Source organism: Aythya ferina, assembly GCF_964211825.1.
Source record: "Aythya ferina genome assembly, chromosome: 12".
Lineage (NCBI taxonomy): Eukaryota > Metazoa > Chordata > Aves > Anseriformes > Anatidae > Aythya > Aythya ferina.
This window is the reverse complement of record NC_140308.1, coordinates 9,847,799-9,865,563: the sequence shown is the minus strand read 5'-3', so window position 1 is coordinate 9,865,563 and position 17,765 is coordinate 9,847,799. Positions and strand designations below refer to the sequence as shown.

General features: G+C 45.9%; 1 protein-coding gene across 3 annotated transcripts in view; it reads right to left on the bottom strand.

Moving 5' to 3' along the window:
- Positions 1 to 17,765, bottom strand: part of WTIP (WT1 interacting protein) — a 79,629-nt gene that overhangs the window by 24,094 nt on the left and 37,770 nt on the right. For all 3 annotated transcript variants that reach the window (XR_014697316.1, XM_084533795.1, XM_084533796.1), the window contains one exon: positions 1,097 to 1,164. Coding sequence is in view for 2 of the 3 variants with exons in the window: in XM_084533795.1 (XP_084389921.1) it covers positions 1,097 to 1,164 (68 nt within the window). In the remaining variant the exon portion in view is untranslated. The remainder of the gene's footprint in view (positions 1 to 1,096; positions 1,165 to 17,765) is intronic.

Sequence of the window (17,765 nt, the reverse complement as noted above, 5' to 3'; positions counted from 1 at the left end):
GCAAACAAAACAGTAACACATTTCAATTATAACACAAAACGTTTCTGCACAAAGTACAATTTGCTCTTCTCAGCAGCCTCCAGCCGTGGTAGGCTGAGAGTAAAGGTAAAACATATGAAGGCAAATACGGCTTATATTTTAGGACTTTCCATTATTTTTATGGATTGCATTGATGAGAAATGCATTTGTGTACTCTGAACTGCCAGTAACATTTTTGTTGTGGGATATACTTTGAGTCATTCCTTTGCAAAAAGGATGGCCATATTTTCATTAGAAATGGAAAGTTGTTCTGGAAGACCAATGCTTCTAAATGAATGGTATTTCAATAAATAAAGGTGCTGTAAATTCAACATACTGCTTCTCCAATTCATCATCCTATAAGCTAAAATATATCAGTTCAATTCCCAGCCATGCTGTCCCCTTATTCTTAATTATAAATGGTCTGCCACTTATCAAATCATTCTCTGTGTACCGCACAATCCTCACCCTTAATTGCACAAATATTTTATTTTTGGAACAACACAGCTCAGCAACAAGCTCCATTTTTCTTTTCATGACTCAGTCTCTATTAAAGCACACCATTTATAAAAGCTCTGGGCACATGGAGAGAAAATTAGTTGCTCCTCCGTGGCTAACAGTTTTTAGCTAATCACAATGCAGCTCCACATCACTCCTAGCAGAGCAGTGATTAAAACTGCGCCTGCAACAAAGCAACATTGTACACAGCGATGACGTGCTCCAGTCAAAAACGTCTCCCCTCTTGCTGTGATTGGTATTCCCCAGATGTTTGACTTTGAGCTTGGCAGGAGAGCCTTTGTGGCTGCAATTCAAGTCCCAAGCTTGAGCAGCTCCGCTGTGTATTCTCATAATTTACACTTTGTGATGGCTTACGGACAGTTATGTACTTGGTTTCATAGCCACCACTATGGGTCTGATTCCGTCTTCAAGGAGTTAGTGGTAAATGCTCCCCTAATTCTAGCACTGGCAGAAGGATGTCCCAGAAGAGTAAAGCAACTCTCAAAGCAAACAACCCAATATAAAAGAACAATTTGGTCTAAAAGAAAAAAATGAAAATAATGCCAAAAGTCTTACTTACTAGGAAGTCTTCTTCACAGTACACCTTGCCATTGACATTGTAGAACGCTTTTCCTCGTAGTCTTCTCCCTGTTAAAACAGTGTACGGTCAGAATTTTGTACTCTGTTCTGAAACCCAGTTGTTCAGGATGCCAAATAAAAAGCACACCCTGCTGCATGTGTTAGCAAGGCCAGTTCCTGGCTTCTCTACTCCCTGCAACGTCCATCCAAATAAATGAGTATTAGGCTCCTGTCTCCACCCTGCATTCACAAATTCCTAATCAACTAAATATTACTTGTAAGCAAAAATGATGGAACCCAGCTCATTCCAATTCCTGCAAATTTTGAAATCTAAAACCAAGGAAGATTATTCTGGACAAAAGGGTTGTTTGTAAATTGCAACAATTTTCTTAGCAGGTGAAATCACACCTAGCACAGATCCATTGGAATCAGCATCAGTGATGCACTTGTCTCTAAAGGACCACAAACATGGAATAAAGCAAATGGATGAGCCTGTCACCTTTAAAAATATTAATACATTAATCACTGTCACAACAACCACAGCCAGAGCTACCTGTGGTATCAAGGCAATACCATGTGTATATGATGGAGGGAAGGACAGAACATCACACTGAAAACAAGAGATTTCATTTTCAAGCTTGAACATTTTCTATTGCGTTACAGCTGGCTGAACTCTATTGACAATGCTTGTGATCATCATAAACTGATGGCTCCCTTTAGAGTTAAGAAATACTCAACAGACTCCAGAGAGTCCCAAAAAAAAAAAAAGAATTTAAAAAAGGAACCCAGAAATCACTGAACCCAACCAGATTTTAGATATGGCAGATCAGATCCCTGCCTTACACCGGAGCTGCTACATTGAAGGCAATGAGATTTTATCAGTGTAAAAGCAGTGAGCGAGGATGGAAACCAGAATTACCCTGACTCACCTTATTTCTACTCTGTGTCAGGGTCCCAGTGACCAAAATATTTGGGTGTTCTCATGAGCCATTTGCAGCCTTGGCAAGCAGATGGCACAGTGCATACTGTGGGCTGCATACCAGCTGCTGATGGCAATGCACACCAACAACAGTGCCAGAGATATAGTGCAGGGAAAAGGGCAAAAGACTGTACTTACAGGTCAACAGACAACCTGTCCCAGGTCACTGCTGAAGCTTTTGTTTCACAGAACAAGCTTGGACTTCTCCAAAACAGAGTAGCTGCACCGTACACACCGCCTATCTGTGAAGGGTTCAACTCTCAGGGCCAGCAAGCTGAGCCAGTTGGCCAAGCACAGAGGGGCAGAAGTGCTCTCCATGGTTTCCATAAACAATGTTGAGGAAAATATGATTAATTTTCAGTGTTTAAAAGTGCCTTTTACACGTTGCCACTGTGATCTGATCCTGGGAAACAGTGTGTGGCACAAAAAAGTTGGGATCTGGGCTGATGCTTTTGGGAAATCACATGCTGCATGTGGTTGTCTGGCGGTTTTACTGTCGTGGCAGAGGGAAATGCTTCTTTTGTGTGCACATTCTTGGGCTGTCGATCTCACAGGCTGCTGTCTCCATACTGCTGGTAGGTGGAGTCAGCTCTTGTTTGTCTTTCCAGCTGCCTGGTAGCTCTGGTGGGGACCAGGAGCCCAGTGGCGTAGGCAATGCACTCAGACTGTCAATCTGCTCTGAGGCGCTGAGGTAAAACTGGTCCATGCCATATGTCACAGAAACAAGACACTGGGCCAGGACAGCCCTCAGGGGACCACGGGGCCTCCTTAGGCTGGCACAGGAGCAACCACCTCTAGAACTCCCCTGCTGCTTATCCAGCTGTTCTTAAACCTCTCCCCTGAAAGCTTTGTCACTGCCCTTCCTTGCTCCCTCTTGGTCTTCCTTGCTGACAACACAGGCTTCTTTCCATAAGTATCTTTACACCCTCCCTATACAGATGCTGAAGAAGCTGTTCCCCACTTGACTGCCACATCTCCCAGCTCCCAGCTCTGAGCAGGGCCCTGTATAAAACTGTAAATATGCCTCAGGTGACCTTCAAGTGCTGGTCGGTCCCTGTGAGGACCCGCTCAAAGTTAAACCCAGGTGCACCACCAGCAGCCTTTACCTCAGGTGCCAGCTCCAGCAGGGCAGTACAGATGCCCAGGCCCACCAAGAGTCTCTCAGGTCTCCTCAGCGCCACCGGTTTTTGTGGTGGTGTTGCTGTCCCTCACCACGCCTCTGAGCAGTGCTCGTGCCAGCTGCCGGGCAGTCACGTCCCTGTGGGGCAGTGGAGGCCCAGCAGGCCCAGAACCAGGCAAGGGCACACCTGGCCAGGGAAGGAATCTGCTGCCAGGAAAGAAAACAGGAACTGCTGCCCCGACGCCTTTTCCCAAACAGAAATGAAGGCACTAACAATAAACTAATGTAAAAGGAAGGGAAGGAAGAAAAGGCAAGAGGTCAGAGCAGCTTTTGAAAGGCCATCTGGGCTGTGCTGGACCAGGCCAGGACACAGGGCCTGCCGTCAGGCGGTGGAAGTGAAGCGGCCGCTCCCAGGCCGCAGCCCGGGCTTTGATGTGCTGAGGCAGCTCCTCGCCGTGCCCACACACACTGCCTGCACAGGTGCAGGGCCGGGGCATTCGCTTCAGGTGGTGAAGCTCTGGCCATCACCCTCACCACACACCCATTATGGTTAGAGGCAGCAGAGATAATTAGGGACAAATTGTGAACTCTGCTGCTGGAGGGATCTCTGCAGGAAAGGAATGCCCTCAGCAAGGGCAGGCATCAGCATCTCCTGAGGCATGGCAGAAGGTGAATGAGAACCTGTGTGTCCTGCTTTAGCTCCCAGTGTGCAGGCCCTGGCAGCATTCAGGTTGCAGAAGAACCGGGTCCTTCTGTTTCCTTAGCACAGCACTCTTACAGTCAGTGGTCCGAGGCTTCCCTGACCAGGAGGGGGTAGGAAGCCCAGCACCCAAAGCAAACATGACAAAAAGGATGATTTGGACTGGCTCTCAGCGATGCCTGTGTTATCAAATGTGTTTGGCAGCTGACTGCTGGGTGACATGAAACAACCTCACCTCACCCAAGTGCAGCAAAGCTGCGAGTCCCTTCATCAGCCACTGCACAGCTTGTGGGCCACTGCTCACTGATTACACACAGCACAGCGAATCCTCCAACCTGCCAAACACACACACACCCAACCTCCCTTTCCATACAGGCAATGTAGTAAAAAAGTCTGCTTTATATGCTCACAGAGCAGCACCTTTCTAACTGAGAAAAAATATCTTTTTCCAGCTGAAAAAAACAAGCTGCCCATTAGGGAACTGACTTGCCTAAACTCATAAAGAAAGCAAGTAGCTTACTCACATGATAATTACTATTATTAGCAATAATTAATATGATTGACAGGCCTGTTACCTTAGAGGAATTTCATTCAGGGATAGCGCAATAATTATCTCATAAACAAGAAGCTGCAAGTTTATCACACAAACAGCACGGCCTTCACTATTCTGGCTTCTACATACCACATTTTAGAAATAAAGGCAGAAACACACATTCCTGGTGCCCTCCAGAAGCATTTGCTGAACGACAGCGCTGCACACAGCCATGAAGCCGTGTACCAGCGGGTGCAGGGCCTGGTAGGCTGGGACAGCTGCCTGAGCTCCATCAGCCAGGCAACACGGCTTCGTTTCTTGGGGTACTGGAGGAACTCCAGGCCTGGGCAGCACCAGCCTGTTCCATGGAGCTGTAGCCTATTACTGTCAGTCAAGCAGAGATTTCAAGTTTTTTCAAAAAAACTCACATTGTTTTAGGCAACTGAGTCAAGTGCCTGGCCAGCTAGACAAGGTACAGACATCCTGCCCACTGGTGCAGAGAACCTGCTGCTTGCTTTTCCTTGGAATGACTGAGCACAGCCAAGTGCGGGTTACTATTTGCTTTCATAATAGTGAAACAGAAGTCAGAGTTTCTAACAAAACTTGAAGCAACTTGCAGATATCTCATTATAATAATAATGAGCACTTTTAATGAGCAGCCTAGCAGAGGGTTCACAAGTACTGGGTTTCACAAGCACTGTGCTGCTTTCCTCTTTTAGCTGGATACCCACCTTGGCACATCTGCCCTGTCAGACCAGTTTTCGGCAGCAGCAGGGAAGAGGCTCGATTTTAGACCCGACCTGAGCAGCAGTGGATCAGCCAGGACCACGCAGGGGGACCACAAGGGTCCAAAGAGGGGGGCAGAACACCACCCAGCCTGCAGCCCAGGCACAGACATCAAACATCAGCTGTTACAGGGAAGCCCTTTTTTAGACTCTTTAGCCTCACTTACTGTAGAAAACAAACCTTATGCACTCAAAGTGACAACACCTGCCCACCAACTAACTTTTAAACTGATACCCAGATGTTGATGAGCTAGAGAGCTCCAGGATAACAAGGGTCCATCACATCAGGCAGAAAGCAGAGATCTTCCCAGTGAAGAAGGAGGTGTTTCATGTAGACACTCTAGTATTTAGTAAAAAGTAAGCCAGAAATGACTCTGTCCCAAGGAATGATCGGTGTTTGCAACCAGGACAACAAACATCCAAAAGAAAGCAATCTTTTTGGAATTTTCTTTCGATATATAAAATCAGAAAAGCTCTAGATTTTTAATAAATATTTTCACGTTTAACCAGTTTTTGAGTTTCCGGTATTTAAATGCGTCTAATAATTTCTTCCTACACAATTTTTATGTCCTGTGTGCTGCATCTAAAAGGACAGAACAGGAGAACTGTTGCTTTAGCAAGGGACTCAACCGAAAGATTGGGCTTGCAAAAGGAAAAATGACCCACAGTTGACACATGCTGTCCACAACTATTCTCTCCAGTCTCCACAACACTTTGCTGGGTGGTGAAAACACACCAGCCAGGGAGCCAAGATGGGGTAAAACTTTTTCCAGCAGTTTCAAAAGCTGCTCCAGGCCCTCACAGAACAAAATGTGAATCACACCAGGTTTTACAGTCTCAAGGAGAAGCTCTGAGTGCTGAAAATGTCCCGCTCCTTCCCCAGCAGCGCTGAAAGCATCTTCAAAGCCCTTCTGGCCGCTGCTAGCAGCGGGGGATTTGCCTACGGGGAGGTGAGTTTATCAAGTCACAGCCTTCAGTGGTAGATCTCCAGCCTCACACGGGATGATGCAACCGAATCAGGGGCTGACCCCCCTCCTTTGTAGAGCAGGAGATAGCCACGTCTCACTGTCACAGCATGGTTATTAGACCTAATTACTGTTTGCAGCACGCTTTGAAGTTGAAAAGTGCCAAGCATTATTATAATATTTTAAGTACTTTGATGATTAAAAACATGCAACTGTTGGGTAATAATCGTGATTTACTAGTATTGTAGTGTAAGCAAGTTCATGTGAGAAGTCTGCATTGTCTCAGTGGCTGACGCTACTTAAAAACAAACAGCTCCCCTCTGACATAATGGGAATGCTGCAGCAGCCTCAGCCTCGCCTCCCAGATAACGCCTGGCGCGTCCCTGAGACTACCAACGTGCTGAAAAAACACACCGGCACGCTTCCTCGCCATCGGGAGCTACGCTGGGGTATTTTAGATACATGTGCCTCTTGTAACTGCATGCTGGAAGGTTTCAGCATTAGGCGGAGGGAACAAAGTGCAAGATGACTAATAATATCCTTTTTATTTCTCATGTTACAGCTGTATGGAACAAGAGGCCTGTATTTTACTCAGAAATGTAATTAAAAACCTCCCGGTACGGAGCGCAATCGAAGAGGTCGGCTGTATTGCTGCTACAGATAAGAAAACTTCCTTCGTTAAAGCAGAGCTAATTAAAAGCCTGAACAGCCAAAGCTATCGCCACGGAATATTATTTGAGTACCTGCCATTCCTGTTTGCTGCAGACATGCCTGGGTAGGTCTGACCACACACGAGCACAGACCTCGCCTCTGCCGCTGCGTCTCCCATGGGGGCACGGCCCCCCCGGGCCCCGCGCAGGCAGCAAGGTGCAAGACCAGGCGGGCGCTGCCCTGCCGCGGCACCTCTCCGCCAGCTGCAGACACAGCAGCAGCACTGAGGACGTGCTCGAGACCCTGGCACAGCCCAGTGCTGCTCCCAGGAACCCTGGTGAGGATTTCCACACTCTCAAAGTTTTGGTCCACGAATCATGCAGCTTTCCGAGCACGTCAGCCCCTGGCTCTTCATGCCTGACTGACCAACGGATTGTGCGTATCTGTTTTATTTAGCGATGTTAAACATGGACCTAATTGCTTGTTAACAGCTTCAGATGCCATCTCTGCAGCAACTGATGGGACACCAGCATCATTATTGGTCTTATGGTAGCATCCTAAGCGAGCCTCTCAAAGCATTCAGGCAAAGTGAAATGTAAATATAGAGGAAGGATTAATACACAACATTCGCTCAAATATTTCACAGCTCCATAAGAGAGAAGGGAAGTTCCCCCATATTACACCAGAGCCCCATTCAAGTGAAACCAGACTAGTCACAGGTAGCTGAGGCTGAGCAGTGGTTGTGTTTGCCTGCCTGCTGTCCTGCAGCCAGAGCTGCCACTACTTCAGGAAATTCATCACCTCTGGGTCCTATCACAAACTTTGTGCCAGGGCAATTGGTGCCGTGCTATCCGTGCTAGGTGCTGCAGACACCATAATGATAGCACAGGGTGCCACAATGGGGACCTCATCCCTAGCATTACACTGAACTCTCAGGTGCAGATGCTGCAGCTTTTCTCACCATGCAAGGTGCCAGCCGCTCTCTGAAGAGCATTTGTGCACTCTCTGAAAACACACAACCACTTAGTTTGCCTTCTGATAGCATCAGACAGATTCAGATTTCAAAAATGCCAGGTTAAAAATTTAGGTATGCATTTTAGCAACTGAGAAGCAAGGACCAAGAGAACCCAAACATTGAAAGGCGAATGCAATATCCAGCATCCGATCTGTTGTCTGTAAACCCTGAGGCCAGAACACTAGTATGTCTGAAAAGCAGAAGCTAAAATTAAAGTCAGAAGCTGACACTTCAAGAGAAATACCAAGTTTTACAAACCTGGAATAAAACCTTGAAAATATTAAAAACCAAAAACCCATTTCTGTTACATCCTCTACCAGTTATCACAGGATAAAACCGATGCTGAATTTCATCCAGGAGAAGTATTTTCTTTCACTAAGTAGAGGAGACTCATCTGTCCAGGAATTAAAGATGTGCCAAAAGAAAACAAAAGCTTCCAACAGTTTTTATTTATTTGTTACCATTTCTCCTTGACTCACATTTGAGTTTGGGCCTGCAGTTCTCCACCCCTCCCTCTGCTTTATGAGGGAGATCTGCACAGGGATTTTCTTTCCTTGGGGTTTCTGCTACTCCACCCACTTGAAAATGGGGAGCACCAAGGCTGCTTTAGCCCCTGGGTAACTGTTAATTACATTTTTCTTCTCCATCTCCTACGGGGGACTCGCACAAAGCCACTGAACAACGTGAGCACAACCTCTCCACACGTAAGGAGAGCCGGGTCTACAGAGCCCCAAGCTGGACCCGCGGCCCCAGAAGCGGGGTGCAGCCACAGGGCAGAACCTCTTTGTACTGGGGAAGGAGCCACCGCGCAGAGCTGTGCTACAACCCCACGCCCTGCAACTGGGGTGGGTGAAATTTCCATCCCCCCCCCCACCCGGTCCCCTCCTCACAATGCTCAGTTGCTCGGGCTTTGTGAAAGGAGGGGTGAATTTCTAGGGCTTTCAGGGTTTTTAAGATAGGAAAAAAAATCAATGCCAAATTCCTCTGAATAGAAGATACTGCGTGTTGGCAGAAGCCACTTTTCACAGACTGCAGCCGTTTGAAATCTGAAACACTAAAAAGTGGCTACTGTGGATGTGCTGTATTCTTCTTTTCAAAGCAATCTGGCACACAATTTTGGTCCCCGTTTCAGGACCCAATCCTGCATTCCTTTCACGCTCAGACTCCCATTGACTTTAAGGAATGCAGGATTGGATCCTAAATGTGTGCTTTACTCACACAATAGCTCCTCATGGTTACGATCTATTGAGAAAGGCACACTTTAAAAACCATTTGGAATTGCAGGCTCATCCACCAGGCCAGAATGCTTGTAAAGATCTTCCATTATTTCGGGAAAAATGCTTGGTGTGTGAATTACACACACACATACATTCACACATTTTTCTGGTTTCAAGCTGCAGGCACAGCTTAGCTTGAGATGCATCAAAATATTTTGAGCTGCCCTGATAGCTAATAAAGAAACCACGTGTAAATTCAGTTTTCAAAAAAAAAAGAAAAAAGAAAAAAAAAAAAAAACTCCAGGGAAAAAGAAAACACTAAAGCAAACATATAAGCAGCTGAATCTTTAGGACGGTTTTTCAGAGAACATTTGTAAAGCCTTTAAAGACCTGCACTGGCTAAGACAAAACAGAGTCTTGCACTGTTATTTTTGAGGATGCTGTAGATTGAGTTACGAGGCTATTACGATGCAAATCTCAAATGTACAAGCTTTTTACTTGGCCATAAACACAAAACAGTATACATTGTCCTTTCAGAAGAAAAGGTTTGCTGCTAAAATAGCAGAAGCCCTACGTAAATAACCAACATTCTTTCTGACTGAGGTCACTGACTTGGCCTATTCAATTCCGGGCTAGTCTGGGATTTGACAATCTAAGCAGGGGAGAGGCCCTTTCCTTTTTTTCAAAAGAATGCTGGGATTTTATTTGAAATTTAAACTCTTGCAAACAAAAGGTGGCATCGTATGCTAGAGGCCTATGAAGGTGGAGTACAGGATGTGTATTGTTTTCTCCCTTTACATGGATTCTTTCAGGAAAGAGTATTCAGAGTCTGTGAACAAATTCTAATCAAATATTATCATCAGGTAGGCAGAAATAGTCAGATATGAATTAACAGTTTTAAAAAATTAGGGTGCTTAATTTTTAAAACTATGGATCCAGGGCAAGTATAAAAAACTGTGTGATGATTTAAAATAATGTATTTAAAACATCTGTAAAAATCTTAACTGAAAATTCCTCCATAGCCTAAGTTCCTACTCCAACTCTTATTTGTATGCTAAAGAATTACCTCGCTGCAAATTAGCTGTGACTGCAAAGTAGCATCCTTTTCCATCCGTCTCAGGTTGGTCTGTCCTGAAGAGGCAGATGGCAGTTCGCAGTTCTTCCTCCTGGCTCCTGTTGCCCAGCTCTTGTCTGGGCACTCACAGAAGCACCCCCTTTGCAGAACACTGACCAATTCCTCTCTGTGCCTCTAACCAGGCTCTGCGCTGCCTGCCACAGACAGCTATGCTAAGCTGACTTTGCAGCTGGTGTGAACCATCACAGCATCACCGAGTTCATCACAATTTATACAAGCTGCAGACCTGCCCCAAGGTACTATCTTCACCAGAAAGAACTCCTCTCTTTCCTATGCGCTAGCTCCCATGTGGTAAAATCCAGATGAAAACAAGGCACTTTATCACTTTGACATGTTTGTAGCTCAAGGTAAACTCTAGACTCTCTTCTGCAGTTTACCTTAACCTGCCATGATGTCAAAATGAAAAACTTCATTACCTTCTCTTGGATTTTGCCGCATGTCAGCTAGCACGCTGAAGAAAACATCCTTCTATCCAGAAAGCACCTCGCTGCTGCCAAGAAGCCTTGCATTTGTGCTCATCGGTTGGTAACGTGTCTTGCTCTGACCACTGGGCAGCGTTCATCGCCACCAAAGTCAGCAAGCCCAGGATTGGGTGGAGAGGATGTGGAGGTACATTTCTGCCAAACCTAGCTGCGTGGCACAAACTGTCAGTCTCCAGCAGGGTTATGTAGATAGATAGCTAACATCTTTTGTTACCTTGCTGGAAAACTCCACCTTTCTTGGCAGGGTATCCACAATCTCTGTGCCATGTTTACTCTACTGTGGAATTCTCTCTTCCTTTCTCTGTCCTCCTCCTCTCCTGTCAGGTTATTTAACCAAAAGGTTACTTAATGCTGCAGGGACTAGAGGATCTCTGACCTTTGGTATTCGGGCAAAGCGTTCCTGTACAGACATATTATAAACTTCATAGATACTTTCAAGCTTCCATATAATTTGCAGAAGTTAAAATTTGGCAGATGTTTCCTTTCTTTCCCCACTTATGTATTTATTCTATCCCATACCACCCATCAATTCCAGGGTTAAGGCATAAATTATTTCCATGGAGCTCTGATAGATGAACTTACATTTAGAAGGAGCTGGTAAAAATGTAAGCCAAGCATGTATTTAAAAACAGAAGTGCAACAGCCTGCACTGATCTAATAGCTATTTTTGGCCTATATGTATTAACTGATACATTAAAATATATTTCTTTATAAGCTAGCGAGCAGACACACTAACAGAGAAATGTAAAATAAAGCTCCAAATGTATGTGAATTAGGATTTTTTTTTAGGGCTGGTCTCACAAATGCAAGTAACATCAAAAACAATTGAAAAGTGACACAGATCACTGGGTAAAAGCCACGAGAGGCCTTCCCACCACCCAACAAGCTAGAAGGGAAAGGGGCATAGCTCTGTCCCCAAGGTAGCTTCCACTGTGGGAAGCTTTCGTGGCTCCATCACAGACCCCGCTTGTTATCAACAATGAATTCAACTTTTCCAGCTGCTGCCTGTGAGCCGGGACTTAAAAGAGTACTTGTCTTATCACGCTATCCCAGGGGTCCCAGTGTCAGCCCATTCTATGGCAAAATGCATCCATCACCAAACCCCAGTCTATTCCAGGCCCAGTCTTCCCAGCTCTGCAGGACACAGCCTTCCCGAGCAGCCCTGCTAGCCGCTACCCACAGAACGTGGTGGGTGGTTTTCATTTAAGCTCCTCTAAGAACCACCACAACGGCAGCAGCAAGGATCCCTCCAGCACGGCATCCTGTCTCCAACTCTGGCCAAGAGTGGAAGCTAAATGGGAAAGAGCATTAGAAGCAGGGCTCGCACCGGCTGATGCGTTCCCAAGAATAACCTCTCTGCTTCCAGCTACCAGCACTTAAGGCCTTCCTGCACCGTGGGTTGCATCAGAACTATTATGTTTAATAGCCTCGCTGGACCAATCCCTCTTTAATTTGTCTAATTCCTCTATGAGCTCATTTATACTCCTGGCCTCCACTGTCCCTATGGCAGTGAGTTCCACAATTTCATTATGCATTGTATGAAGCGTTCCCTTTTGTTTGTTTTAAACCTCTGCTGATCTCAGCTTCTGGTGCTTCCTGCAGAACGAGGCAGCCTCTACAGCCACCGCCACCAGACCAGAGAGCAGCGTTGTAAATCAAACCCTGAAACTTCAGTCTTGACCTGCACCCAGCAGTGGACAAGGTGCAGGCCCACAGACACAGCTGGTATTTTTATCTAGTGGCTTTTTGAAGCTCTGCCGAGGTTCTCATTGTACAACACAGAAGTGGACACATGTGGAACCAATAGTCCCTGACTCAGAAACTTCTTGCTGCGGGCGAGCTCCCTGCAGGTGTGACTCAACCACCACGTTCTGCACGGCCTCAAGTTCAGGAACAGTCTTCATGGAGAGTGAACTGCTCAGAGATAATTTCTACAGGAATAGAGCCAAAAGAAGAAGCCACTGTATTCCAGTAAAACTAAATGGAGGGAAAGAAAAAAAAAAGGCATTTAGTCTCTTCTGCTATCTGGATATTCAGGGCAGGAATCCACCAGACAAACCTGACAACTACCAGAAGTTAGGTGAATGAGGGCACTGCAGACCCCTCACCATTGCCACCTTCTTGCAAGTCCTTATTCGCTTTTTCCTTCCAGTTCAGCCTCAACTAAAAATCATAGCTTAGCCTGCCTCTGGAGCAGGTGATTGGAAATGTGATCAAGAGCTGGTACAACGAAACGAGTCAGACTGCCAAGTATCACCTCTGCACCGAGCGAGCTGCAGCATCACCTTCTCTCCTACCAGTTTATGCATAAAAGTATGCTGAACACAAGGAGTGGACACAGCCCAATCCTGTGGCAACATGCAACAGTGCCTCAAGGGAGATGAGCAATTTCCCTAACCTATCTTCTGAGTTGTCTCAGAGAAACAAGAATGGATTTGCACAGGAACAGTTTACTTTCTTCCTCCCAGTAGCATCGTATGCGTCAGCACCTCGCTGTGAGTAGCATCAAAGGGTGCTGCTGCTGGACCTAAACATGCTGGTAGTGCTTGAGTCACATCCAACACCAATGGCACCCATGTGTTTGTGAAATGAAGCTCACAACGCTCACACTCTCATTCCAAGATGAATCTCTGCAATAACAGGAGATTGTTGAGATCGGCAGTGCCTACAGATGGCATCTTGAGCAACAGCTTACATTCTTTTCCTCATGTGATAAGGGCAGTTCTTCATGTGGAAAAGGGGAACTACATACATTCTGTCTGAGCACCAAAACTGCTAAGCAATCTTAGACAGGTTAGTACTAGACAGTGGGGAAAATTCTAAATACTCTCAGGATGACAAAGCTTTAAAATGTTCTGCCAGTCTTGAAGCACAGTCTTTGGGTTCAGATTACTTAGCAGGAAGTTTGAAAGAACTGGACAGAGAGACAACTCTTCCCTTGTTCACACTAGTGAATGATTATACTGATGTTAATAATGTTACTCTAGATTTATTCTGTGTAACTTCAAGCAACCCTTGCAACCATCTTAGACATGTTTTGGTGACAATCTAGCATACGTTTCTTTTGATAAAATACAACTGAAAACTATAATTGTACTGAATTACTGAAATGAAGAGGGGCTTGCCCAGCCAATTCAAAATATAATCAGAAAACTACCCTCCCGAATAGCCTGTCCTTGATATTTTGTGGCAGGCTGAGCCCAGTTTCCTGCACAAGGTCACATTAAAACTAAAAGCACAAGCAGATTCCAAGACAGAGAGCTGAATAGGTAGGACTCCTGATAATACACTTGCTTCTTTTGGAACTCAGGTACAATAAAGATATTGTTCCTTTAATGCTTAGATTTCCTTTTAAGAAGTATGTGAGATTTCAGCCAATTCTCCCCAACGATTAGTTCAGGATGAATGTACTTAACTCGGGATTCAGCTGGAAAGAGCCCAAGTAGATGCAATCAATTTTCCACTAAATCCACTTCCTTCCCTGCTTCCTTACCCAGCATGAGACATCAGCTTGCCACTACAGCCAGTGGTGACTATGATGATGAAAACCTCTGCCTTCACCCATGCTTATATCAAACTTAGTTATTCCCTCTTTTGATTTTCCCTGGTTTTCTGTCTTCTTATATCCCATTCACTCACCCAAACCTTGGGCTGGAAGACTTGGGTGGAAAAGCAGCTATGGAGCAAACCACAAATGCATTGGTTGCTGTAAGCATCAAGTTATTCATTCAAAACTGCACAGAACCAGCTGTGGAATTCCACTGATAAATGACAACTTTTCCCTTTGCACATCATTTACCCTAAGGTTTTAATGAGCCAGTTCTGTATGCCTACATCTAAGCTGTACTTTCTCCATGTCTAACACCAAATTCTCTTCACCATCATCATGTAAACACCACAGTACTTCTGAGATATTAGCCACCGGCCACTTTATTTGAGCCAGCCCCACACACCACTGCCTGAAAAACAACAGGGATGATTTGCTACTAAAACTTTAAAAAGGTAAAAGACATCTTTTCCTTTTTCAAAATCAAGGCTTAGAAAACACAATGTCTGGCTCTCACCTATGTGACTTCTTAAAAGTTTAAGTAGACATCTTCCAACCTCATTTCCCCAGTGTATAAACTCTCCTTTGTTGAATAACTTGCAGAAACAGCAAAAGAAGTCCTGCTGGCTGTGTATTCCTCTAAAAGAGCAGTCTCCAAACTTTTTAGATCATGCTCCCCTATCAGTAAAATTTTTTTGAGCATGCACCCCTAATGTACGTATACTTATTTATAAATTATATGCAAAGGCTATGAAATTGTAAGGTTTTCTTCCTGCAACCCCATGGATCATCTAGCACATCCCCCAGGATGCATGCACCCTACTGCTCTGGAAAACACTGGGTTGTTAATCCTGATCCAGCAAATTGTTTCCATAGGTCTGAATTTACACTGCTGCGGTTCCTAACGTCAGGAATCCATTGACTCACTCTAAGCTATTTGCATTATTTCCAGGAAGAGTTTTGCAGGGACCGCAGTTGGAAAAACGACAGGGCAGTGTATCCAGGCAGCCAGCAAGGTAACTGAGGTCCTGTGACTGCATCCCGCCCAACGTTAGGAACATGCCCTACTTGTGATTTTAAATGCACCGATAGACAACCATTTACACACAGCAGACAGTAATCAAAAGTGATTGCTAAATCCATCCACAGTTTTAAATTGGTATTAATCGGATGCCTTCGCTCAGGTACAATTAAAGAGCTGGCAGACCTCCTGTCAGCAGCCACACGCAGGCAAGCTCTGAGTCACCTACACCAAGCCAGCCAGCTGAGCTGGCAGAAGCCAGCAGTAACTGGTGATTTTATTTCTTCTTACAGGAAAAACTTTGTAAGTTTCTTTCCTCAAGTGCTTTACCTATTTCTTGCCTAACTCATCATTCGCTTCTATCGTTATTATCCCAAACAGTGAAAATCCACAGGATTATGGCAAACAGAGCTGAGGCGTTACAGTTTTAGGCAAGAAAAATCAGCCTGGAAAAGGGAGAGAGAAGCAAGCCTGAGGAGGGAACTAGAGCAGGGAGCGCTGTGGGAGGCATGCCCTGCAGGAGGCAGGCAGGATGCTGGGGCAGCCAGGAGCCTCTTCCCGAACACGGCCGGGCTGCAGGCGAGGGATGGAAGAAGACGCAGGGGAGGGCAGGGCTAGGGACCAGCCAGGTGAGTCATGGGGGAAGCAGCAATTCGAGCAGGTAAGGATGCGGTTGGCTGGGGCCCTGAACAGAAGGGGAAGGAATTCACTTTTTTTTTGGTGCATCAATAAAGGGAGCTCGTGCAGACAAAGCAGCAGGATGGTGCACGAGGCAGCAGGGCGAGCCCTTCCCAGCTCAGATGCCTCCACACCACCGTCACTTCATGCAATGAACAGGCAGAGGGAAGAGAACATTTGTGAGACATGAAACTTGTTCTCACGAGCCTGCTGCTAATGCCACGAGGCAGTGAGCGCTCTCAGGAGACTCTGGACATGATTTCACAAGGCCCCAGTAACCTCACAACCAACCAAGCTTACCGTGGGGTTTGAACACATCTCAGAGGCCGTGACTCCATCAGCAGCCTCTCCTACACCCTCCTCTCCAGCTCCTCCCAGACTGCACGAGGCAGCAGGAGTACCTGCAAAACCGCTCAGCAGAAATTCCTCTACAAGCACAAACAATGCTTACTACCGCTGGTAGGCTTCCACATCTCTTTAGTTCCATCACACAAATTAAAATTTAAATGCAAACGTGCTGTGCTACACCTTCACCTGTTACTCTGCTCTGTGGGACATGGCACATAGAGCTGGGAGCAGCCTTTGCCATTTCAGCTCGGAGGGCTGTCAAGAACAGCAATGTCGTGGGCAAAACACTGAAGCACCTGAGCCTCCACAGCCCCAAACAACGGGAGCAATTACTCTGGCCCAGGGCCACAGACCTGTTCCCTGAGTACTAAACAGCCATGGGAAGAAGAGGTCCAGGTCCTCAGGTACTCGCACAGAGCATTTATTAGGAGGTGCTGGCCCCAGCCAGACTGCTTCACCCGCAGCAGCTCACTGATAGCGCAGCATATCGCCTTGTCTGCTGGCTGCCAAAGCGCACTGGCTGTGCTCAATCAGATACCGGCCCTGCGAGCTGCCAAATGGAGTCAATAATCCTATAAATGGAGGAGCACTGAGTGCAGACTGGCCGTTGGCCATGAGGGAGGCCGTGGTGGGGTTCTGCTTCAGGTTTGTTTTTAGAAAGGAGTTAGTGCACCTAATTCAGTGCTGGGGGACTGAGTTTGCAAGCATGGAGATTTCTTCCTTTTGTGCCAGTTCAACACAGGGCACCCACAGAGAAGCTTCACTCCAGTAAAACAGGAGTTTCTCATTAAAACCATAAATTAAGTCCTTACTATTTCTGGCATTGCATTCATAATTAAGATTACTTGCTTTTTACACAAGAACAGGCTCACCTAGGGAGCACCATCAGTGTGAGTGGAGAAGGCTCCCGATGCTCAGCTGGGAGCTAATGCTGCTGCCCACAAGGGCACTTCGACAGTAACTGAAACTGGATTTGGCCATGAATGATGATAAATCTAAAAAGTCCCAGTAGAAGTTCTGCTCAAAGGTAGGATTTTCAGGAAATGAGATATTTATTGGAATGGGAAAAAAAGCTTTCTGGGTAAGATCAAATATACCAAGTTTTTCCTCCTGCTCTGTGTTTGGAGAGAGAGAAGCAGAGAGGAAACCCTACCTGGGTTATAACTGAGCTGAAGTTTCTTGAGAAGTCTAAGGAAGGGAGGCGACATCCACCACTGATAAATAACTCTGGAAAGTGACCTATAGAAGTCAATTTACCAGAACCAAGCTGGTTGTTTTATAACCGTAAATTTATAAGCAAGCAAAACATTTGGCTCATGTCAAATACCAGGGGTCACCGAAGCACTTTCCTTGGTGCCCAAGGACGGCCCACTGCAGCTATAATCGGCCAATCCTCCCGAGTCCCGTCAGTTAAATGAGAAAAAATTTATGGTTGTTTATGTAGGCTTTGTGCCAAGCCCGTTTCTCTGATAAGCTTCTCTGGTGCATTTGTGTC